The sequence below is a fragment of the Tamandua tetradactyla genome, chromosome 23, assembly GCF_023851605.1.
Source record: "Tamandua tetradactyla isolate mTamTet1 chromosome 23, mTamTet1.pri, whole genome shotgun sequence".
NCBI lineage: Eukaryota > Metazoa > Chordata > Mammalia > Pilosa > Myrmecophagidae > Tamandua > Tamandua tetradactyla.
Window position 1 is genome coordinate 42107150 of NC_135349.1, and position 24550 is coordinate 42131699.

General features: G+C 46.8%; 1 protein-coding gene and 1 pseudogene across 1 annotated transcript; one reads left to right on the plus strand and one right to left on the minus strand.

Moving 5' to 3' along the window:
• Nucleotides 1–48: 48 nt before the first annotated feature.
• PLA2G10 (phospholipase A2 group X) lies at nt 49–23121 on the plus strand. The gene is made up of 4 exons (XM_077140316.1): nt 49–202; nt 3303–3453; nt 4681–4787; nt 22917–23121. Exons 1-4 carry the CDS (start codon nt 49–51, stop codon nt 23057–23059), a joined length of 555 nt encoding a protein of 184 aa, XP_076996431.1. The 3' UTR covers nt 23060–23121.
• On the minus strand, nt 13699–15867 carry LOC143667476 (THO complex subunit 7 homolog pseudogene; annotated as a pseudogene).
• Nucleotides 23122–24550: the final 1429 nt, after the last annotated feature.

The window sequence follows — 24550 nt, forward strand, 5'->3', positions numbered from 1 at the left end:
GGAGGTGAGGCTGTGGGCGGGGCCGGGCGGGGCGCCCCGGCTGGGGCCATGCCTGGGGGTGCGCTCCCTGCCGCCGCGTCCCCGACCTGCCACCTTCCGATGGGACGGCGGCCCCCGCGCCTGCTGCAGCCGCCGCTGCTGCTGCTGCTGCTGCTGCTGCTGCTGCTGCTGCCGCTCCTGCCCGGCCCGGGCCCCCGAGTAGGTGAGTGAGAGCACCCCACCCACACACACAGGGGGGCCCCGGGCGCCCCCGAAGCCTCTCTAGGAGCCCGGGAGCTCTTCTGCCTCCCGACCCCTCTGCGCAGACGCCATCCCCCCAGCCTTCCCAGGGGCCTGGAGCCCCCATCCCCAAAGGCATGCTCACCCACTCAGTCCTTCCCAGGGGGCGGGTAGCCTTCTCCCGGCGACCTCCTCCCTAACGCGCACCCAGTCACCTCTCCCCGGGACCCAGGACTTGGCCTGCCCTTCCCCAGGGCCCCGCTGCTCCCCAGACACCCCCTCCCACCCACCATAACCCTCTCTGGCACTGCTCTTGCCACTCCCCCTGGCCTGGGCCTGAGGTGGGACCACCCAGTGGGCCCGGCTTCAGGGGGACATACGGCCCCCTTCTCACCCACTTCTGGGGTGACAGACCCTGCTCTCCCAGGGAAGTAACAGACAGCGCACCAGATGGCAGGCACAGAGCCACCCCTGGGCACACAGGTGTGGGGGCCTCGGACACCCTCACACCAGACCCACAGCACACACACGGGCAGATACACCTGAGGGGCGTGCGCGCGCGCACACACACACACACACACACACACACAAGGGAATGCAGACACACACATGCACAGTGTGGAACACACCCACAGAAATCCACACTCAGGAACCCCCAAAGAGGTGGCAAATTCACACACAGCCGACGCAAAGATACAGAACCCAGACACTCAGCAGAAACACACAGGCAGAGGGAGACACACACAGAAAGGTACAGACGCAGGTGTGCCCAGGTGATACACTCACTCCCGGCCAGACACGGAGACGCACGGAGACAGCCACACAGAGGGACAGACCCACGCACAAGCGATACAGGGACTCACGTGGACTTACAGGTACGCAGAGACACACATGCAGATTACAATACTGAAGCAGTCCTAGGAACACGCACAAACCCAGGTCCAGTCACCCAGGGTGAGGCACACATGCACACACACATACACACACACACACACGCCCTGGGCCCACAGGAAACCCAGACGCCCTGGCACTCCCAGCAGCGGCCACCACGGGCGGACGGGACAAACAGACCCTGGCGTGACCTGCCCCACCTAAGTTGGCACGGAGGGCGTGTCACCTTGGTTCCCCACCCAGTGCTGGGCATCCGCCGCAAACTGGGCCCTCGGGGGGCAGTGCCAGGGCCCTTAGACGCCAGGGAGAGGTCAGGCCAGGCAGGGAGGCAGCTCTAGGGTCAGCTCAGGGGGCGGGGCTGGGACGAGGACCGTGTCGGAGGGGTGCTTAGAGTGGGGTGGTCCGTGGGGGCCTTTCATGGGTGCCGGCCCTGTGCGGGAGCCCCGGGCTGGAGGGAAGTACGCGTGAGCAGGGAGGAGGCGAGGGGGTAAGGACGCAGCGGAAATGATGCCAGGGGAGTGGAATGGGGGATCCACGTGTGGCAGGGGTAGGGGGTGGTTGGAGGGGCAGAGGTGGGGGGGCCTGGCTCCCACAGGACCTTGGGGCACAGTGTTATCTGTTCTCCAAGGCAGTGGGAGCCATGGAAGGTTTTAGGCAAAGGTAGGACTGCTTGAAGCAGAATTCAGCCCCTCCTGAGAGTATGAGGATTTGTCACCCAGAGAGGAAGGTGAAGCTTTTAACTCTAAAGTCGCTTTTACCTCTTCCCTTTATCGGATTCATTTCTGTTTCCACCACACCAATGTGGTACATGTATGTTCCCCTGAGGAAAAAAAGAAAATGAGATTTAATTTTGGCCTGGACTGCTCAAAAAGTCCGTGTGAGGAAAGAAAAATGTGTTCTAGGTTTTTTTCTTTAAATAGCAAAAGAGACACAACAACCAACTGCAGCATTTTCATCTCATCTGGGTCCTTAACGCTGGAGCAGCTGGGAGCACAGTCCCCGGGCTGAGCAGGACATCCAGACACAGGTGTCGGCTCTGCCACTCACCAGCACCATGGCCTGGGTCTGGGCCTTTGACCTCCCTTAGCCTCAGTCTCCCCGTTTGTAAATGGGGTAACAGCTCCCCACTGGAGGAGCTGTTACATGTTACAAGAGACGATGCTGTAAACATGTTAGCACAGAGCCTGCTTGGAGCGATCGCGTCCCCTTACTGTTCTGTCATTGTTGTTGACCAAATGCTGGAGTGTGCACTTGTTGCCCGCAGCAGCAGCAGGGGCTGCCGGGGATTCTAGGATGCCCGGGTTACAGCGGTTTGCAGGGCCCTGAGGCCCAGCAGTGGCCCCCATGGTGTCCTCTGCTCTGTCGCCCTGGCCAGGCCTCCTAACCCTTATGTTACAAGACAAGGAGGAAGGAGCACTGGATTGGGAGTCAGAAGCCTGGGTGGGAACCATGGCCGAGGAACCTTGTTGACTGTGTTACTGTGGGTCACCCTTCCCCACTCAGGGCCTCCTCTTCCTTGCCTGTCAAATCCAGGGCTTCCACCAGTCTGTGTGGCTGCCCTGGGGTCCAGGGAAATTGCTGGGCTCAGGCCCCAGGGCCTGTGAGTTTTGGAGGAAACTGCTTGGACAGGGGTAGTAAGAGGAGATCCAGGGGCCCTGAGCCAGTGGTGGGAGGTGCCCCCAGACTGGCCCTTCTGAGTAGCAGAGATTTTCTTTGGTTCACCTCTGAGGCCCAGTACCCAGTACATGGAACTGAAGAAATGTGATGCAAGGCATGAAATCTCACTGAATCTGGAGTTGACAAGGGCAGGGGAAGGGTATTCCAGAGAGGGGGATAGTGTGTGCAAAGGCCCTGTGGTATCATTCCTCACATGGTGTGGCTCTATAATTCTTTTTCCCTTTCGTGGCTGCCTTAAGGGTATTGATAATCATAGTTAGAACTTGTTACGTGCTGGGTCCCTTTACATGTGTTATCGCGCTTGCTCCCATGAAGCAAAGGTCCAACCTCTGAATAGGACATGAAAGCACAGGGAAGTTGAGTCACTTGCCCAAAGTCACACAGCCAGAAAGTTGGAGAAGCAGGACTCAAACCCACCAGTCAGGCTGCTTTGTCCGGGCCCTTCTCGGGCAGCTGGTCATCTCCAGGACCAGGAAAGCCCTGATCTGATCCTCTGACCTTTGCTTTCCACCCAGCCTCAGCGAAGTCGCATGTGCACCGCCGGGGACTCCTGGATCTGGCAGGGACCCTGCAGTGTGCCAGCACCCGCTCTGCCCTGGCCTACATAAGCTACGGCTGCTACTGTGGCCTGGGGGGTGGCGGCCAGCCCCGGGACCTCACGGACTGGTGAGTGCAAGGCCCAGCCTTGAGTTTCCCCAGCCCCTGGGCTGGGAGGGAATCCCCGTCACTGAGATCCGGGTCTGGCCAAGGAAGCTCCTAGCAGGCGCTGCAGCCTCGCAGGCAAGGGGCCTCCCGGGTGAGCATAGCCAAGGCACCCAGCTTTGCAGCCAGCAGCTGCCCCCACACTGGCCAGGGGGCGAGCACTTTGCCTGGAAAAATGACATGAAGATGATCAGAGACATTATATGCTGAGAGCTGCACACCCTGCCACATGCAGGGCTGGGCTTAGATCTTTCCACAAGTTCTTCCCGTTGATGCCATGGCTGCCCTGGGAAGCGGGCAGGATGCTGTCCCCATTTCACAGGTGAGAGCCCTGAGGCTCAGGGAGATGCAGCCTCGCCCATTTCCACACTGCTAGTGGGAGGCAGAGGGCAAGAACTTGCCTGCCTCTTTCCTATCTTGGAGGAGGTGGTGGTGACCAGCTGGCCTTTCCCGAGCCTTTGCCCATGACCGTCCGGCTGCCAGCCACGCCCTGCCCTCTCCTGCATTGGTTGTCTGGCTTCCGCAAATCCTTCCTGATGCAGCTCAGCCATTGCTTCCTCAAGGAAGCCCTCCCTGATGCTCAGCTAGACCTGGCACCACCTCTGGGCTCCCCAAATCCCCTCTGCTTACCCCCTGACCCCACTCAAGGAGCTCACATCTGTGCAGAGACCGGACATGAATCTATCGCCTCCCTGGCAAGTGTCTTGTTCTAAGCCTGCTCCAAGGGAAAGTGCCTGCTTTTATGAGAGGGTGCAACAAGGATTGTCAGGCCCTGGGGAGGTGGGGTTGAGGACCCGGTGCTAGAGCTGAGGCCAAAAAGAAGAGGAGGGGGACGAAGTTGTCCCACGCAGAGGGCACACAATGGGCAACGTGAGGAGGCCGGAGGGGCTTGGCTATGCTGGGAACACAGAGGAGGCCAGCGTGGCTGCAGCTCAGAGACTCAGCTCCCAGAACGGGGCGGTGGGCAGGGGCCCAGGCGCGGGGCCCAGGCGTGGGCCGCCAGGGGACGGAGGCTGCACAGGGCACACTGGGGACAGCGGCACGATCTCCCATGAATGGGGATTATCCAGGGTGAGACATGGGCCAGGGGATGCTGACTCCTGACTCACCCATCGTCCTGGTAGGGGAGGGTGACGAGGAGAGGGCATGCCAGCTTCACCCACCTGCTGCCCTATTGCCGGCGGCCCACAGGTGCTGCCATCGCCACGACTGCTGCTATGAAATCGCCGAGAAGGCCGGCTGCAGCCCCAAGATGCAGCGCTACTCCTGGCAGTGTAAAGATGGGCAGGTCCTGTGCGGTGAGTCCCATGCCACCTGTACCAACCGCCCCGACCATACCCTGGGCATCCTGGCAGAACCAGATAACTTCTGCCCAATGCTATAGCAGTTCACCACTGCTTTGACTCTCCATAGACCATCCCTAGGGTTCATCTGATATAAGTGATCTTTAACACTGAGAGCTTAAAAAAGAAAATCTACCTCTTCAGTGTCTAGCCAAAAAGGGAAAAGGTAAAAATGACACGTGGTATAAATAACCTAACTAACCTTCAGAAAGGGGTAAAGAAACCCACGATGCATCCACAGTGTGGGGTACTTGGCAATCTGGAGAAAAGATATGGTAGAACCAGATGCTGGCATGGAAAAATGTTGAGTAAAAAAAAAAACAATAATTTGTTCAGTCCATTATCAGTTGTATTAAAAAACGAGCTAGAAACTTGCAAAATAGTACCATACTATTTTGCATGGCTTTAGAGACATGCAAAGTTCAGAAAAAGATGTGTAAGGATACACTCCAAACTGAAGATGGCTGTGATTCTCTCTAGGTCCAGGATAAAGTTGAGGGAAGCAATGGCAAAGGGGACTTCATATTCTCCGTTTTGTTTTCAAGATGATCTTTAGAAATTACTTGTAAATTAAAAGGCAAAAAAAAAAAAAAAAAGGAATGCACAGCCTGGAGTGTTTAAGGGTGAAAGGTACTGATTTCTGCAATTTACTTTAAAGTGCATAAAAAAAATAATAAGGTGGATAGTTAGATGAATAGAGGGATGAGCAGATGAAGTAAGTGATAAAGGAAATTGTTAATGTTAGAATCTGCATATCAATGTTCTTGGAAGAATTCTTTCAACTCTCCTGTGTTTGAAAATGTTCACAATAAAATGTTGGAAACAAAAAAAGGAAAGGGTGGTGGGAGAGCCCCATGCCTCCATTTCTTCATCTCCAGCCCCCATAGGGGAGCCTCTGTTTGGCTGGGGCAGCGCCACCTGGCCTGGGGGAATGGCCTTACTGGACCCTGGTTCTGAGGCTCTAGCCTCTCCTGCTCCTGGGAGGACCAGAGGTCTCTGGCGGGTGCCATCCTGGTGGGTAGAGGGCAAGGTCCTTCCTCTTCATGCCTGACCCAGCCTGGGCTCTGGGGCTAGCCTGCCACAGACAGCTGGGGACCCCAGAAAACAGCTTCATCACTGGGCCACTGTCCCCTCAGCTCTAAAAATGGGCTGGATGCCCCTGGACCTTATTGGGCCACAGGTGTTTTGCTTCACTTGCACACTGTCTGGAAGAGTTTGAGCCAACAGTTTAAAAATCAGTCTATTGTACCAAGGATTCTAAAGAGAAATGACAACTGAATTCAGTCGTGTTTGTGAACTGGTCCTTTCTTTTTTTTTTGCAAATGGCATAACTGGGACAATTTGTGAAACCTGAATGGAATCTGAAGATTCGATGGAAGTGACATATCAATGATATTTTTTACTTTTGATGGTTGCTTTGTGGGAGAGTTTTCTAGGCTTTAGGGACAAACATGCTGACATAATTAGGGATGATGAGGCGTAAGTGTGCAACTTACTTGGAAATAGTACAGGGAAAAGGAAAAAAGGAGAGGAAGGGGAATATAGAGCAGTGATAGTAGAATGTTAACATTTGGGAAACATTAGTGAAAAATAAACAGAAATTCTTTGTACGGGTCTTGCAACTTTTCTGTAAAATAAGTTTGAAATTATTTCAAAATTAAAAGTAAAATGTCAGTGTAATTCACATTTTTAAAAAAGCAGGCTTATTGAATTTCTAGTTTCCCATGAAAAATTAAGGCTCAAACAACATCAGAGCTATGTGGCAGTAATTGGCTGAGGTGAGAGGGGCTGTCCCTTAGGCAGGGCCTGTGGCTCCCATTCCCCGCAGTCCCCACCATGCCCTATTGTCTGCCTGACATTAAGATCAAGTCTCAATTACCAAAGTTCATTGCCCTTATGATATTGATTTTTGTTAACGGAAAATAAATACTTCTAACAAAACTAGGAAAACAGAAGGTAGACCGAAAGGCTGTATGTTTGAAAGAAAATGGGAGCCAGCCCATTTGTCAAAATGGAGAATTTCACAGTGTTTGATGGAGCCCCTAGCTTTACTCATTCCACTGCCTGTCCTCGTGCACAGCTGAATTGGTAACTTCTGGCTTAGTGGTCAATGGCCCTTCAGTGATGAGTTTTTGGATTTTGATGAGTTTTGAATTCTAGCATGTGGCCTTGGGCAGGCCCTAATCTTTCGGAGCTTCATTTCCTTCATCAATAAATTGGGGACAGAAATCCTGACCACCTGGCAGGAGGGAGAAAGGACCATGGCATCAGGCATTGTGCTTGGTAGATGACGTTAAATGTCTATTGAAGAAATGACCCAACCCAGAACCTCCAGGGAAAATGACATGCTGTAATATTCCCCCAAATGTGGATTTAGGGACGTCCATGAACATATAAACCCTGAGCCCTAGAAGGAGAAAGTTATGTCTCTCTCTTTTTTTTTTCTTAATAGTGCATTTGTATTTATTCCTGCATAATAAATTTCCCTCAAACTTAGCAATTGAAAATCACAAATATTTTTTATCTCATGCAGTTTTTTTGGTTCAGGTATCCAGGAGTAGCTTAGCTGAGGGGTTCTGATTTGGGGTCTCTCATGAGTTGTGGTCAAGATGTCAGCCGGGGCTGCAGTCAGCTTGAGGCTTGACTGGGGTTTGAGGGATCCATTTCCAAGATGGTGCGCGCACGTGGCTGGCACATTTGTGCTGGCTGTTGGCAGGAGGCCTCAGAGCCTTGCGTTGTAGAGCCTCCCCAAGGTGCTGCTTGAGTGTCCTTCCAACATGGCTGCCGGTTCCCGTTAGAGCGAGTGCTCCAAGAGAGTAAGATGAAAGTGGCGATGTCTTTTCTGACCTAGTCTTAAAAGTCACACTGTCATTTTCACAATATCCTATTAGTTACATGGATGAGAGCCACCTGGTGTGGGAGGAGATTCCATATAGGCATGAACTCCGGGAGGCAAGGGTCACTGGGACCTTCTTGGAAGCTGGCTACACAGGTATCAGCTCATTTAACCCCTGAAATGCACCCAGAGAGCCTTGGTTAGAAGACGCTGCGGAGAAGAAGGAGGTCTTGAGTGTGGAAGATTCACACTTGAGTGTGGAAGATTCACACTTGAGTGTGGGGGAGAGGTGCTAGGGGTGGTGCTTCTTGCTAATGTTGGCCATGCGAGCCTGGTGTCACCTTGTCCGGGGGTGGTTTGAGAATTGTTCCTGCCTCTGTTGTTTCCCAGCCTGAGTCTTCAGCCCTGGGAGAGATTCTGGGAGCTAACAAATATACTAGCTCGCCTGTTTCAAATAGTTGGAAAGGGCTCCACTCTCTGCACTGATGGTCAGACCCTGTTCAGAGCAGAGGGTGCACATAGCATGCCTTCCACTAATGTGGGCAGTCCGGGTGCCACACCCTCTTAGATTTTGTTGGCATAAACATAGCACCCAGAATGAAGGAGGTGAGCGTGCACTCCTATTTTGTGCCGGTCCGATGACAGCAGGAATTTTTTTTATCTGGAAGCTAATTTTTTTAGCTGGGAGAAGACCAGTTGGAGAATGCCCAGAGGGGCAGGCCAAAAGGGCCAGGGTGATGGGGAACAGAGAAGACCCTGAGGGGGTCGTGGGAACTGTGTTTATATTTGTGAAGAGTTCTCTTACGGTATAGTGGTGCTGTGTAGAGTTGAACAGACCGAGAATCAAATCCTGGCCACTTCCTCAGAGTGGCCTTGGAAAAGGCCCCTAAATTCTCTGGATCATTGATGACAACATCTGGTATGCAGTAAATGCTTAATAAATGTAGACCCCTTCCTCTCTACCCTCAGCACCAATGAGCACCTCCTTTCAGTTCTCTTTTAATCCTAATTGCCATGGATGAGAAAGTCTCAGCTCAGTGCTTGTTTAGCTTTCCCACGTCTTAAGCACTTGCTGCTCCTTTAAGAGGCTTCCAACCTTAGCCAAGAGCAGTGCCAAACCTACCTTCAATTTTTGTCATTTAGAAAAATCTTTCTTCCCATCTATCATCTGCCTACCTTGATTTATTTTGAATCACACCCACATATATTTAATGAGGATAACTGTCACGTAATCCATTTTTTAAAACTTTTTTTATTAATTAAAAAAATTAACAAACAAAACATTAAGATATTCCATTCTACATATATAATCAGTAATTCTTAATATCATCACATAGTTGCATATTCATCATTTCTTAGAACATTTGCATCGATTTAGAAAAAGAAATAAAAAGACAACAGAAAAAGAAATAAAACTAAAACAGAAAAAAAAGACTATACATACCATACCCCTTACCCCTCGCTTTCATTTATCACTAGCATTTCAAACTGAATTTATTTTAATATTTGTTCCCCCTATTATTTATTTTTATTCCATATGTTCTACTCTTCTGTTGATATAGTAGCTAAAAGGAGCATCAGACATAAGGTTTTCACATTCACACAGTCACATTGTGAAAGCTATATCATTGTTCAATCATCATCAAGAAACATGGCTACTGGAACACAGCTCTACGTTTTCAGGCAATTCCCTCCAGCCTCTCCACTACATCTTGAACAACAGGGTGATATCTACTTAATGCATAAGAATAACCTCCAGGATAACCTCTCGACTCTGTTTGGAATCTCTCAGCCATTGACACTTTGTCTCATTTTACTCTTCCCTCTTTGGTTGAGAAGGTTCTCTCAATCCCTTGCTGTTAATTCTCAGCTCATTCTAGGGTTTTTCTCAGTCCCTTGATGCTGAGTCTCAGCTCATTCCAGGATCTCTGTCCCACGTTGCCAGGAAGGTCCACACCCCTGGGAGTCATGTCCCACACAGAGAGGGGGAGGGTGTAGAGGCTGCTCGTCATATTGGCTGGAGAGAGAGGCCACATCTGAGCAACAAAAGAGGCTCTCTTGGGGGTGACTCTTAGGCCTAAATTTTAAATAGACTTGACCCATCCTTTGTGGGGTTAAGTTTCATATGAACAAACCCCAAGACTGGGGGCTCAGCCTATAGCTTTGGTACGTAATCCATTTTAACACAACCATGTACATTTCACGTGACCAGCTACTTGGGAAATTTAAACAGAAACTAAACCACAGTTTGAAAAGACGAATCTCCTTCAGGGCAGCCTTACTGGACTTTAAAACGAAGCGATGAGAAAAGGAGGGAGGTATTTAGTTTTAAGATTCTATTCTGATGGATGGTATGTTCCCATTAACAGTTTCCTTTCAAATATAAATTTAACTTAAAAGGCGCCTCAATTTAAAGAAAACTAGGAAGCGAGTAAATAGCAGCAGCAGAGTGAAGGAAGGCCTGGGTTGTCCGGGGGCTGGCAGTGACCCACTGAGAGGCCCAGGCAGGGACGTGGACCAAACAGCAGAGGGTCAGGGTGGACCGCTGGGTCCCTTGTACAGAGACTTGATCTCTCTGACCCTCAGTTTCCCTGACCTGCAAGATGGGTGCTGCAAAATGAACAAAAGATTTGTAAGCTGCAATGTGCTAAACCAATTGGAGGGAGGCTGATGCTCTCTCTGCTCCACCCATCCCTCTCCCATCCTGACTTGAACCTCTCTGCTACCTCCATAAGAGAGAGCCAAGCATCTGGTAGGCCCCCCACCCCAGACGCCCCAGCTTCTGAGGACTTAGTCTGCTCGGGAGGCAAGGAGGCTCTTGTAAGGCTGACTAGAAGGATGTTTCCAGGTGTGTATGGATTTCCAGCCATGTCCTCTCTGTATCAATCATTAGGAGTTGGCTACAAGTTGCATTGGAGCAAAGCTGAATTAAAATGGAGATACAGGGCGGGCCATGGTGGCTCAGCAGGCAGAATTCTCACCTGCCATGCCAGAGACCTCGGTTCGATTCCCAGGGCCTGTCCATACAAAAAAAAAAAAAAAAATGGAGATACAATATTGCATTTAGAATTGGGGAAACTGAGGCCCAGGGAGAGGAAATGGCTTGCCAAAAGTGGTGGTGATATGCCCGCCCCCAGTTACCCTCTGTTCTAGTTTGCTAGCTGCTGGAACGCAATATACCAGAAACAGAATGGCTTTTAAAAGGGGGAATTTAATGAGTTGCTAGTTTACAGTGCTAAGGCTAAGAAAATGTCCCAATTAAAGCAAGTCTATAGAAATGTCCAATCTAAGGCATCCATCCAGGGAATGATTCCTTGGTTCAAGAAGGCCGATGAAGTTCAGAGTTTCTCTCTCAAGTGAGAAGGTACATGGCGAACACAGTCAGGGCTTCTCTCTCATCTGGAAGGGCACATGGTGAACACGGAGTCATCTGCTAGCTTTCTCTCCTGGCTTCCAATTTCATGAAGCTCCCCGGGAGGCATTTTCCTTCTTCATCTCCAAAGGTCACTGGCTGGTTCTCTCTGCTTCTTGTGGCTATGTTGTTCTGCTCTACTCTTTCTGAATCGCTTTCTCCAAAATGTTTCCTCTTTTATAGGACTCCAATAAACCCATCAACACCCACCCATGTGGGTGGAGACATGCCGTCATCTAATCTAGTTTAACAACCACTTTTGATGAAATCCCATCATCCAGGGAGATGATCTGATTACAGTTTCAAACATACAGTATTGAATACAAATACTTTGTATTTGTATTCAATACAAATACAGAATAATTTGTATTCAATTATTCTACCCTTATGAAATGGAATTTTGGTTAAAACATGGATTTTCTAGGGGGCATACTTCCTTTCAAACCAGCACACCCTCCCTATCCCAAATTGCCCCCTTCCAGTGCGGGCACAGACAAGGCGGAACGGGGTCCGAGCATATCTGTGAGTGATCTTTTCCTCCTTCCTTCAACCTGCATGCTCCGCTCAGGCCTGACACTTGAAAACAATGTTAGTGAAACATTTCTTGGTGTGTTTGCTGGTGGAGCCCATGTCTGTTTTTCAGAACTCCCCTCCCTGAATCAAATGAAAGGAACTAAAAGAACCAAAATATCTACTGTGCACTTTGGGCTAAAAATATTCTGTTTGGAGATATTCTGAGCATAGTTGTCTTTTGTTTGTTTGCTTGGTTGTTTGTTAATGACAGGTTTGGCCCAATTTCCATTTATGGACCTGACTTAAAATTCTAAAAAACCTATAATAACATTTACCTACAGGCCTCAAATAACTTTAAGTGTGATGGGCACACCACTTGACCCTTGGGAGCTACTTTTTGTTTCAAGTTTTTATTCTTTTATTCTCCAAATTTTTTTTCTCACGCCATTGAGTTCCTGAGGCCCCAGAGCAGTGGGACCAAGTCTTGCTTTCGAGAGAACCCTGCTGGCTTGGGGAGGAGAGGAGACAGTTCAAGGAGAGCCAGGCGTTGATTGGATCAGCAGTTTCTGCTGTGGAATCATGGTCTTCCCTTCCCAAGCCAGCGCCCTCGCACAGTTACTGAATTCCTCGGAGCCTTACAGTCCTTTCTGTTAAATGGAAATAATAGACCTTAGCTGCTGGGTTTGTGTGAGAATTGGAAACCATGTGCGGCTTTTCTATACGCTTCAACAAGTACTATTGAGAATCCATTCCATCGCAGGTTCCGTGCTGCATGGTAGGTGATGCACAGTGAGACCCTGAAATTTGGTGCGAGCAGAGAGTCAGCAGATGGGAAAATATGTAGTGGTTGTGCTAAGTGCTTGCATAAGTGTGGTGTTGAAAAATAAAACAGGGGGAGTTCTGGTCCATGCTACACCATGGGTGAACCTTGAAAACATTATGCTGAGTGAAAGAAGCCAGCCACAAAAGGGCACATATTGTAGGATCCTGTTTCTATGAAACATCCACAATAGGGAAATCTGGGGATACAGGTAGCAGATTGGAGGTTGCCAGGGACTAGGGTTTTGGGGGAAATGAAGAGTGATTGCTGATGAGTACGCGGTATCCTGTTGGGTTGATGCAAATGTTTTGGGACCAGCTAGAGGTAGGGATTGCGTAACATTGTGAACACGCTAAATGTCAAGGGTTGTGCACTTTAAAGTTCTTAAAATGGTGAATTTTATGTTATATAACTTTTACTCCCATAAAAAAACAGTGGGGATCAAGATGGCAGGGTGAGAAGTTTAAGGGCTCTGTCCCCTGCCAGATGCTTTGTCTGACCCACAAGAACTGGCAGAAGCATCTCTCTCAAAGTTCAAAAAAACAATTAGAAGATTGCAGTTAACAGGGTAAGCACCGAATCAAAAAAAAAGGCAACTTAAAAGCAGTAGCATCTTGTGGCCCCTGACCGGCTGCTCCCCTGCCCCTCGCTGGCCAGGCGCAGAGCTGGGCACATGCCTCCCCTGTGGGTTTCTGGAGGGAGCAGAGGAACGCTCAGGCATACCAGGGAGCATGTAACTTTGGCCCAGTCTACTTGGTGGCAGCCTGAGGGACTGAACCAGGATCCCCATCATGGGCTTACCACCCCAGAACTTGCCCTTCATGTAGACGGCAGCTCACAGGCTCTCCTACTGAACATATGGAAAAGCCATCATCATGCTGCCTGGGGCAATGTTGGTTGGCTGTAGGGCATGCAGTGCAGTGCAGTGCCCAGACTCTGAGGAAGCTGTTTCCTAGGAAAGAGGGCATATTTGTGTCTGTGATAATGGGGGAAATCCTCGGGACACAAATACATGGCCAAGACAGGACACAGGATCAGGGAGGCTCCTACACTTTGGCCTTGAGTTATTCTCTCAACTTATTGTATGGGTACGCGCTGTATACAGGGAAACAGACACAGGTCAATGTGCAAAGAATGGGAACAGTGTTTTCTTCCTTCGTGTGTGTGTGTGTGTGTGTGTGTGTGTGTGTGTGTGTGTGTGAGCTCCTGACATTCGAGGAAAGCTCTTTCATAACTAGCTGGATACAAGCTTAAGCAACAGATTCCTCAGTCTCAATTCCAGTGATAGCACATTAAAATATAAAAGTGTCCAGGTTTGGGCAAAAGATTACAAAATATACAAAGCAACAGGAAGTGACAGCCCAAGGAAAGGAGAATTTTAAAGCATTGGAAACAATCAGGGAAGAAGAACAGACCTGGGACATACCAAACAGTGACTTTTTTTTTTTTTTACATGCTTCATAAGTTTATTCTGTCTTAAAGCTGCATAATATTCCATCGTATGTATATACCACAGTTTGTTTAGCCACTCATCTGTTGATGGACATTTTGGCTGTTTCCATCTCTTTGCTATTGTAAATAACGCTGCTATAAACATTGGTGTGCAAATGTCCGTTTGTGTCTTTGCCCTTAAGTCCTTTGAGGAGATACCCAGCAATGGTATTGCTGGGTCGTATGGCAATTCTATATTCAGCTTTTTGAGGAACTGCCAAACTGCCTTCCACAGTGGTTGCACCTTTTGACATTCCCACCAACAGTGGATAAGTGTGCCTCTTTCTCCGCATCCTCTCCAGCACTTGTCATTTTCTGTTTTGTTGATAATGGCCATTCTGGTGGGTGTGAGATGATATCTCATTGTGGTTTTGATTTGCATTTCGCTAATGGCCAGGGACATTGAGCATCTCTTCATGTGCCTTTTGGCCATTTGTATTTCCTCTTCTGATAGGTGTCTGTTCAAGTCTTTTTCCCATTTTGTAATTGGGTTGGCTGTCTTTTTGTTGTTGAGTTGGACAATCTCTTTATAAATTCTGGATACTAGACCTTTATCTGATATGTCATTTCCAAAAAACAGTGACTTTTTTTTTTCCTGTTTGAAAACATTTTCTTAAACATTTTTAGAATACTTCAAAATTTAGGAATAAAAAAGCATTTTAATAAAACCAAATCTGTACTAAAGTAACATTCTTTTGTGTGAAGAAATTTGAATGAAATGTACATTAATATTTTAAAGTATTGCACGGCAGAAATATGTTCAGATATCTCAAGAGCATGACAAATCCTGAACACACTAAGATCATGTAGCTATTTCAATGTTCTTAGAAATGGACAGCAATCATCCTGGCCTACAGCTTAGGATTTGTTTGCATGCTTGTCTCTTTAGCTTCCTCCACCTCTGAGAGCTTTTCCTCATTTTCTAGTGTTTGCAAAAGTTGGTGGATTATGCTAAGAAGAACTTGAAACTGTTTCCATCTCAATTCCTGTTTACCTTCAACTCTTTCTTTAATGTAGGAAAGATGTTCCAGTTCTTTTCCCAGAGCCTCTTGTTCCTTTAGTGTTTCCTGCCTATCTAGGTGATGCTGGATCACTTTTGCCAAAGCATCATATTCCTGGCAATTTCTTCGTATGTTTTAGTGGAAGAATTTGCGTTTTGCAATCTGCAGTTTTTCTCATGTGCTCCAGCGATGCTACCTTCTATTTCTTTGTAAATTTTTTCATAATTTTCCATTTCTCTGAGATTCAGATCTTATACCAACAAACTTTTGCCCATTGAAGAGTCACATTGTGACAGTGTGCTCAGCATACATTGATACTGGCTGTATCCCTCTTCCTGGGGCCAGAACTGCACCCTTTAATGCAACTCTTGACTAGTAGATTAATTCTCTGGTCATGTCCAGCACATCTCCCATCAATCAGGAGACACTTCTGTAGGACTTCATCAAGCACAGCTCACATGGCATGTGCGGTGGCAGCGGTGGCACAAACTGAGGCCAACAATGACTTTTTAAAAATTGGTCCTATATATACTCAAAGAGCAAAAGAAAATCAGGAAAATGAACACAAAGAGAATATGAATAGAGAGATGGAAATTATGAAAAGAAACCAAACAGAGCTGAAGGTAACATAATAGAAAGTCAAGATTCCCTAGAGGGGTTCAACAACAGATTGGAGCTGGCAGAAGAAAGAATCATGAATTTGAAGCTAAGACTATTGAAATCATCCAGTCTGAGGAGCAGAAAGACGAAAGTGAGCAGTGCCTGAGGAATCTGTGGGACACCAGCAAGCATACTATTAAGTGCATTGTGGGAGTCTCAGAAAGGAGAGAAAGGGGTCAAGAGAATATTCAAAGAAATAGTGGCTGGGAATTTCCCAAATATAATGAAAGACATGAATATACACATACAAGAAGTTTAATGAACTCCAAACAGGATAAACCCAAATAGACCCACATCATAACACTATAATCAAACCATTGAATGCCAAAGAGAAAGACAAAATTCTGAAAGCTACAAGAAACAATGTGTTAAGTGAGCCTCAATGAGATTTAGTGCCAATTACTGATTAGAAACCATTGTGGCAAGAAGGCAGTAGGATGACATTGTTCAAGTGTTGGAAGCAAAACTTGTGCCAACCAAAAACTCTACATGCAGGAAAACTGTCTTCCAAAAATGAAGGAGAGGGCGGTGCACCGGTGGCTCAGTGGCAGAATTCTTGCCTGCTGTGCCAGAGACCCGGGTTCGATTCCCAGAGCCTGCCCATACCAAGAAAACTGAAGAAGAGGAGTTCCAGGAAGATGGCAGAGTAGGATAATTGGAGTTCACCCCTGCTCCAAGGAATATTTAGAGAAGGGACGAGAAGGAGACTGAGATGACAATTTCCAGGGTGTAAGTGGCCTGGGAAGGTCTGCATCACATAGGGAGGCCCTGCTTGCAAAAGCTGAGAAATGGAGAAGCAGAGAACTGGAGACCATCCAGCTGGTGCAAACAGCCCAGCGCGGAAGCCCGGAGCCCTAAGGAGTGCAAGACAGGGACACAGGGACTAGGAAGTAAGCCAAACCACATTCCTTGAACATGCTACCCTCACCAGCACAGGCCCACGACCCGTGTACCCCACGCTCATGCTCCAAGCACACCCGCCCCGCCACCCCCCATGCTTGTGCCCACCCCGCACCCCCAACCCAAGTTCACCAATGCCTGCTTCAGCCCAACCCACCTCTCCCGTAAAAGTGCAGTGTCGCCCCGCCCCTCCTGAACCCTACCTCCCAGTCCCTGCCCCCTGCAGGCTGTCACCAGCACATAAAGGCTGTACGCGCTCACCTCCATACCCAAGCTACATCTAACCCCAGCCCATACAGCCCATACAGCCGTGCAACCCTACCCCTGCACCCCCTGAGCTCTGCACACATGTACTTCGGTTTACAGCCCTTCCAGATCTGCCCATGCACATGACCCCCAGCTCTGGGCAAGCGCTGATCTGCGCAGCTGGGCCACATCTGCCTCCAGCCCATGCAGGCACAACACCGAACCGCTGCTCTGTGCATGTGCACAAAGGACCCCATGCCCTTGACCAGTGCACACCATGGCCCAGACTCGTGCATCCACACAGCTACATCCTCCCAGCCACTGGGTGCCCGTGCTCCCAGACACCAGCATAAGATCCCCAACGTGTGCCTAAACCTGCACTGCAATGCATCACTGCACTGTTGTGCCCCACCCAGGGCCCTACACTCTGCTCCACAACCATCCTACAAACACAAGGCTTTAGACTACCGAGGGGAATCGCCTTCCAAAGTAAACCAGTCAAGATACCTACATGCCACGAAGAGAGGAGAAGATCACTGAGCATGTCAAGATGCAGACCTAGTCTAGCCCTGCCTAATGACCAAATTCAAACACCAGAGGAGACACAGATGTTGAAACAACTAATCGAAGATGTTCATATAATTCTACTATATAAAACAAATGGGATGGCTAAAAATATATAAAGGATATAAAGGAGAGCAAGAAGACAGTAGAAGAGCATGAAGAGGAATTTGAAAGAATAAATAGAAAAATAGCAGATATCACAGAGACTAAAGATGCTGTTGACCAAATAAAAAACATGCTAGAGACAACACAACCGCAGATTTGAAGAGGCAGCAGAAAGAATAAGTGAACTAGAGGACAGGGCAACTGCGTTCGAACACTTAAAACAGCAAATGGCAAAAAAAAAAAAAGATGGAAAAATTTGAATTGGATCTCAGGGAAATGATGGACAAAACAAAGAGCACAGGTATAAGAATCACTGGTGTGCCAGAAGAAGAGAGAGTAAAGCGCTAGGAAGAGTAGTTAAGGATATAATGAGGGGAAACATCTCAATCCTTATAAAGGACATAAAATATGCAGGTCAAAGAAGCTCAGTGAACTCCAAACAGAATAAATCCATACAGGCCTTCCCCAAGACACATACTAATCGGTCTGTCGAATGTTGAAGAGAAGCAGAAAATCCTGAAAGTAGCAAGAGGAAAACAATCTACTACATGCAAAGGAAACTACATAAGACTGAGTTCAGACTACCTAACTGGCACCATGGAAACGAGAAGGTAAATTGTCCTTCAGTACCCAGCCAAATTGTCCTTCAAAACTGAGGGAGAGATTAAAATTTTTACAGACAAATAAATCTTGAAAGACATTGTCAACAAGAGACTGGCCCTACATGAAATACTAAAGGGAGTTCTGCCAGTTGGAAAAAAAAAAACAGGAGAGGGAGGTCTGGAGGAGGGCACAGAATTGAAAAGTACCTGTAAGGGTAACTCAAAGGATAAAAAGAGAAAGAGTGGAAAGAATATAGAGAGCTGATAAATAAAATCCAAAAGATAAGCTGGTAGATATAAGAAATGGTTTTTCAGTAATAACTTTGAATGTTAACAGACTAAACTTACCAATTAAAAGATATAGATGGGCAGAATGGATTAAGAAATATAATCCAGCTGATGCTTTTTACAAGAGACTCATCTTAGACAAAAGGATACAAATAGATTGAAAGTGAAAGGACGGAAAGATGAGGGAGAGATGAGGACATTCCCAGATAAAAACTGAGGGAGTTCGTCCCCCTAGACTGGCCCTATAGGATTGCTAAGGAGAGTTCTGTGGTTTGAAAGGAAAGGAGAACAAATAATAAAGTCATATGAAGAAATAAAGATCCCCAGTAAAGATGACAGTGTGGGTAAATATAAATGCCAGCACTATTGGATTTTGGGTTTGTAACTTCACTTTTTATTTCCTACATGATCCAAAAGACAAATGCATAAAATGTAATGATAAATCGGTGGCTTGGGACTCATAATTTGTACACATGTAATTTGTAACAAGGACTTCATAAAGGTGGGAGGGTTGAGGGGTTTACGAAATAGTCTGTGTATACTATTGAAATGGAGAGGGTATTAAAGCAAATGATATAGTTACAGATTTAGAATGTTAAATTTAAGCCCCATTGTCATGACAAAAAAAAAAAAAAACAGAAAATACTGGAGAATATGCAAGCTCATAGAGCAAGTAGAATACAGGTTGCCGGGGCAGGAGCAGTGGTGAATGGGGAGTTAATGCATAAGGAATATAGGATTTCCGTTTAGGGACAAGGGCAAGTTTTAGATAATGGAAGGTGGTGAGGCCAGCACAGGGTGTAAGCGTGATTCAGCCCACTGCATGGTATGTGTGGGAGCAGTTGAGATGGGAAATTTCATGTTGCATATGTTTCCAAAACGTAACAACAGAAAAGAGCACCTAAAGAGACAATGCCAATTAAATGCAATACGTGATCCTGGATGAGATCCAATAAGGAAGGGAAAAAGGCTCAAAAAGGACATTATTGGGACCTATGAAGAAAATGGAGTATAGACTGGAAGCTTTATGTCAACGTTAACTTTCTTAATCTTGATAACTGCACTGAAGGCGCTTACGTAAGTGAATATCCTTGCTATCAGGAGATGCACATGACAGTATAAATTGTTCAAGGAGCATGATGTACTTATGCTTCCAAGGACTGCCGTCACCCTGACTCAGTTGGGCCATGCTAAATAGGGTCTTGGTCACAAATGAGTACACACCTTAACTGATACTGTATCTTCAAAGGCTTCTATTTACGAATGAGTTCACATCCACAGGAATGCGGATTAAGATTAAGAACCTGTCTTTTGTTTGAGAAATAGGCTTTTTCTGAGTCAAACCTAATATAGGCTTGTTGTAAAAAAATGCAAACATTACAGAAATATTAGAACATTATGGTCCCTTCACTGCTGTATGCTAACCTCTGTTAAAGGTTTTGCATCTCCAGATGTTTTTCAGGGTGTGTGTGTTGTAACTATGGTTACATATATATTACAATATGGTTACATATATAATACAACGCTGTCTGTATTTTATGATTTCCCTTTTATTTTCCACTGAACACTGTGTCTTGAACCTAGCGTCCACCTCATTTTTTAAAGCTCGATGATAACCTATAGCAGGGTTTCTCGACCTCAACGCTATTGACATTTGGGGCCAGATAAGTGTCTTCATTGTCCTGTACACTGTAGGTGGTTTGGCAGCATCCCTGGCCTCCCCCCGCTGACTGCCAGTACCACCCTTCAGTTGTGACAATCCAAAACATGTACAGACCCTGACCAGTGTCCGCTGGGAGAAGCACCCACCCGTGACCAGAACCCCTGGTGTGTGACGCGAGTGTACTTTATCTGACCACTTCCCCGTCAACTCCGACATCTGGTTGCAGAGAACATCGGTGCTCGTAAACCTCTGTGCATTTATATGAGAGATTTTTAGCATCAAGTCCTAGAATTGCCTGATCAAAGAGTTTGCTTAAGACACCGCTAGAATTTTTATGTAAGAGCACCCCGAAAGGGGCCTTACGTGAGGGTGCATTTGCATCGCAAGGACCAGCTTCTCAGAATGTAAATTGTGTTTCTTTATGGAAGGTAGAGGTAGGGGAGGGGGACTGATGAAAATTAGAACAGGGGTGGGGAGCATAAAGCTGCCACCAGCTACCTCCTCCTGGCACGGCCACAGGTTACATAGTTATTTAAAATCTAACAGATATTGTAAATCAATCATCTGAAGAGCTACTCTTTAAATGTTGTGAATAAAATGGATTTTTCCAGCATGAAAGCATCATATGGCTCAAAGTAGAAAAGTTTGAAATTACAAAATGGAATAGGAGAGGAAATAAACCTTCCATAGACACTTCACCCAGACATCCAGTTGGTTACCATTTTGGTGGGTTTCCTTTAATTTAAAAAAGAACAGTGCATTTTGTATTCTAAGCTGTTTCCCACACCATTAAAACTATTAAACATCCTCTGTTATGAACGGAGCTACATAAGCGGTGAGTTGCCACCTCATTCTCCAACTGTGGACGTGTCACGAGGAGGGGTTAGTATAAGAGGGAGGAGGGAAACGGGAGAGGGAGGAGACAGAGCCAGACCTGAGCACTACCCCTCACTCCTCCCAGGATTCCTTGCCTATAATTCTGGGAAGACCAGATGATATAGGGACCTACAAGCCCCTCTCCCTGTGCCTGGCCCCATGTAATTGCTCAATAAATGTCACCTCCATAATAATCACTTTTATTATTGTCCATTTAGAGGATTATAACTGAGGCAGTTTGCAGAGTTAAACACCGAATTTTGGAGTTGATGTTTGTGTTTGTTCCCCCACCATGACACCAAATAATATTGACCAAGGTGACGGAAGCTTGAGAAGTGAATTTAAGTGAGAAAGCCTTTCCCTTTCACTCTATTATTTTTTCCAGTTGGGCACAGTGGAAGCATCAGTTTCGTACTGGTCTAACTAAAACCAAGACACTTCCATTTGCCAGTCTTCTTGCAGGCAATGGCATCTAACTAGAATTTAATACTAGAACTTTTATCTTCGCTGTCTTTCATTCTCCTCCCTTTCGTTCTTCACCCTCCCTTCCTCCCTTCCTCCCTCCCAGTTGTTTTTTCTTATTGGTTCCTTATATTTGTGGTATAATTTTTTCCCCTTTTATAGCAGTGATAGAATTTGTTTACTGAAATTTAATTACTTATTTATTTAAATAAATACTGAATATTTAAAAGTTTTAATGTTTAAATTTAAAAGTTTAAAAAAACAAAAGTTTAGATAAAAGTTTTAATATATGATCTTTAAATAAAAAACATTTAAAGCAACATCTTGAGGCTGCCACTGGCCCGGCCATATTTGGGAAACTTCGTGTGCCTAAGAGCCTTCTGGTGGCTTGGCTTAGGACAGGCCTGGAAAGATGATGGAAAAGATGACAGCGAGTAGTTGTACTTGTCACTGGGTGTCCGAGCCCCCTGCCTCGCTGCTCGACACACCCCACCATCACTCTGTCCCCTCAGGGTGCTCCCAAACTCTGGAAGTTTTCCTCACGGGTACCCTAGGAGGGAAGCTGATGAACTGACACTTCTGCTCCATCTCACTCAGATCGCCAAGGAACTTGGACATTTAAGAGGGGGTCATTAGGGTGGGCCATGGTGGCTCAGCAGGGAGGAATGCTTGCCTGCCATGCCAGAGGACCTGGGTTCAATTCCCAGTGCCTGCCCATGTAAAAAAAAAAAAAAGGGAGGGAGGTCGTTAGAGGTTAGCTGGCAGCTTTTGTGTGTCAGCTCTTGCTGACCGAGCACTTACTGAATCCCTGCTTGATCTCTTTTCCTCTTTTCATCAGTCCTTAGGCTAAGGGAGGCTCTGCTATCCCAGTTTCTCCCCAGAGGAAACAGAGTCTGCAAAGAATGAAGAGATGTGTCAAAAGACACAGAGCAACTAAATCCAGAGTGGAACTAGTCAACTCCAAGGACACTTGACCTCTTGAAGGAATTTGGAAGGATTTAGTTTTTTTTTTTTTTTCTTTTTTTCACTTATGTGAATAATTAAAACCTACCCTAAAAGGCTATAGGTAGCATGGTTAAATGACATAGCCCCAGCACTTTAAGGCATTATACCTTCTCAATTAATAAGGTATGTCTTGAAGACCACAGAATCTTTCCAAGGCAAAGGAATGAATCTCTAGTAGTGGAATTCCCAGAAGGGAGGGCCTCTTATCTTTGGGTGGCAACCTAGGCCTGTCTGCATAGGGTTAAGAGAATGGGTATGCCCCCATTTTAAATAAGGACTTGGGCTCAGAAAGTCCTTTCTGTTAGGTGAGATCACACAGCTAGCAAGTATCAGAGCAGGAATACCAAACCCAGGCCTGGCTCGTTCTAAGACACCTCCTCTCTTATCTACATGAATCCCCAAGCCAAAAGCTTGTATGGTCTTTGCACTTTGTATTTGAAAACACTTCCCTGGCAACTTCAATATCCTTTTCTAAGGGATTCCTCTGGGAATTTCTTTGTGGATTGAGTTCACGTGATGGAGTGAAAAATGCCACGCAAATGCAATCTATGACTTTTCCTGGCTTTATTGGCTTCCCTTGTGTTTATCCTCAAGCCTCTGCACATCTATGCCGTAACCTGAGTTTCCCCACTTTTTCCAGGACTGGCCGAGGACAAATGCCAAGAACTCATCTGCAAGTGTGACCAGGAGGCAGCTCACTGCTTAGCAAAAGCGGAGTACAACTTACAGCACCTCTTCTACCCACGTTTTTTATGTGAGAGGGACTCACCCAAGTGTGACTGACTAGCCTGACTCAAAATGACCTTTTGCCCATTGAAATAAAACTCCTTTTCACTTTTCAACAATGGCGTTCAGTTCTCTGCAGGAGAGAACAAGCCAAATGATAAAATCACAGCACGAATGTTTGCTTTCTCTCACTGGCCTGGAACACAGGGCTGGAGCCTGTTTGGTTTCCAGTTTGATTAAGGTCAGAAGTCCCATGCCTGTTTTATAAAACCACAACTGTGTTCATGTATTCAGTATTGGGTTTGGTAACATTGTTTGAGATTCAACCTTTATGGATAGGTGAGCTCTGTCCTCCAACCTGTTCCTGACAGTGGGTAGTCAAATAGGAATGAACATCTAAGTGCCTGACCTTTCTCTTGGCCCTGGGGCCCAGCAGTAAACCAGGTGGCCTCATGACACCTGCTCTGAGGAAGCTGAAGTCTAGTGGCATTACGCTTAAGAAAGAATATTCCTCCTTCCACTCTGCCTTTAACTCCAAAGTTAAAATGTCTTGTTTATGAAAGTAGTACATATTGTTTGTTTTAAAGAAAATAGAGAAATAGAAAGCAGGAAAAAAAAAATCACCCTACTTCCCACAATCCAGAATAACCATTCTTAGTATTTTCATACACTGTCAGTCTTTTCTATACTTCTTTAAAATGTAGTTGAGGTCACACTATGATTTTCATAAGCGTTTCTTATGACATTAAAAAAAAAAAACCTTTGTAAGCTTTATTTTAAATAGCTGTACAATTTTGTAGATTAACTTTTGGATATTGGGGACAGTTCCTATTTTTAGCAATTATTGCTGCAATGAGGATTCTTGTGCATGAATCCTTATCTCTCACTTCCATCTTTTTATTATTCCTTAGCCCAGATTTGCGGAAATGGAATTCTTACACCAAAGGGTCTGAATATTCTAAATAGCCCCTTTTGGCCCACCTAAGCCTGCTAGGGTTGTTGAGAGGGTACAGAGGTGGGGAAGGGAGGGGCAGGCAGCAGTGCCCAGGCTCTGACCATGCCCCTCCCTCCTGCTGATAAGGAACAAGAATCCAGTCCAGCCCATTTGCTCTAGGCCAACTCCTCCCTGTTCTCCTTCCCAGGGCAGATCCGGGTATTCCTTATCTTTGAGGCAGGGTGTGGGGAAGGGTGGTGGCAGTACGGAAAGCTATGAGGTGGGGGAGCACTGGGCTGAGCACCGGGCAACCTGCATTCAGCGCTCCCATGCCCCACAATGCTCAGTGGCCTGGAGATGAGGAGACCAACAGGAACCCCATAAAGGCCAAGACTGAGGATGTGCAGGTGAAGTTCACAGCATACTCGGGTCCAGTGCCACCGGAGACTGGCAGGTCACAAGTGTTATCCAAGTCAAAGTCAAGCAGCCTTAGGACCTGGTGAGCCAATACAAGGAGGAAAAATAACATTCTCTCCTTTTGCTGAAGAGATCTCAGGATGGCTCCTTGACTCTGTTCACATGGGGCTGGGGACCGGGGCGGGGACTGGGAGAGG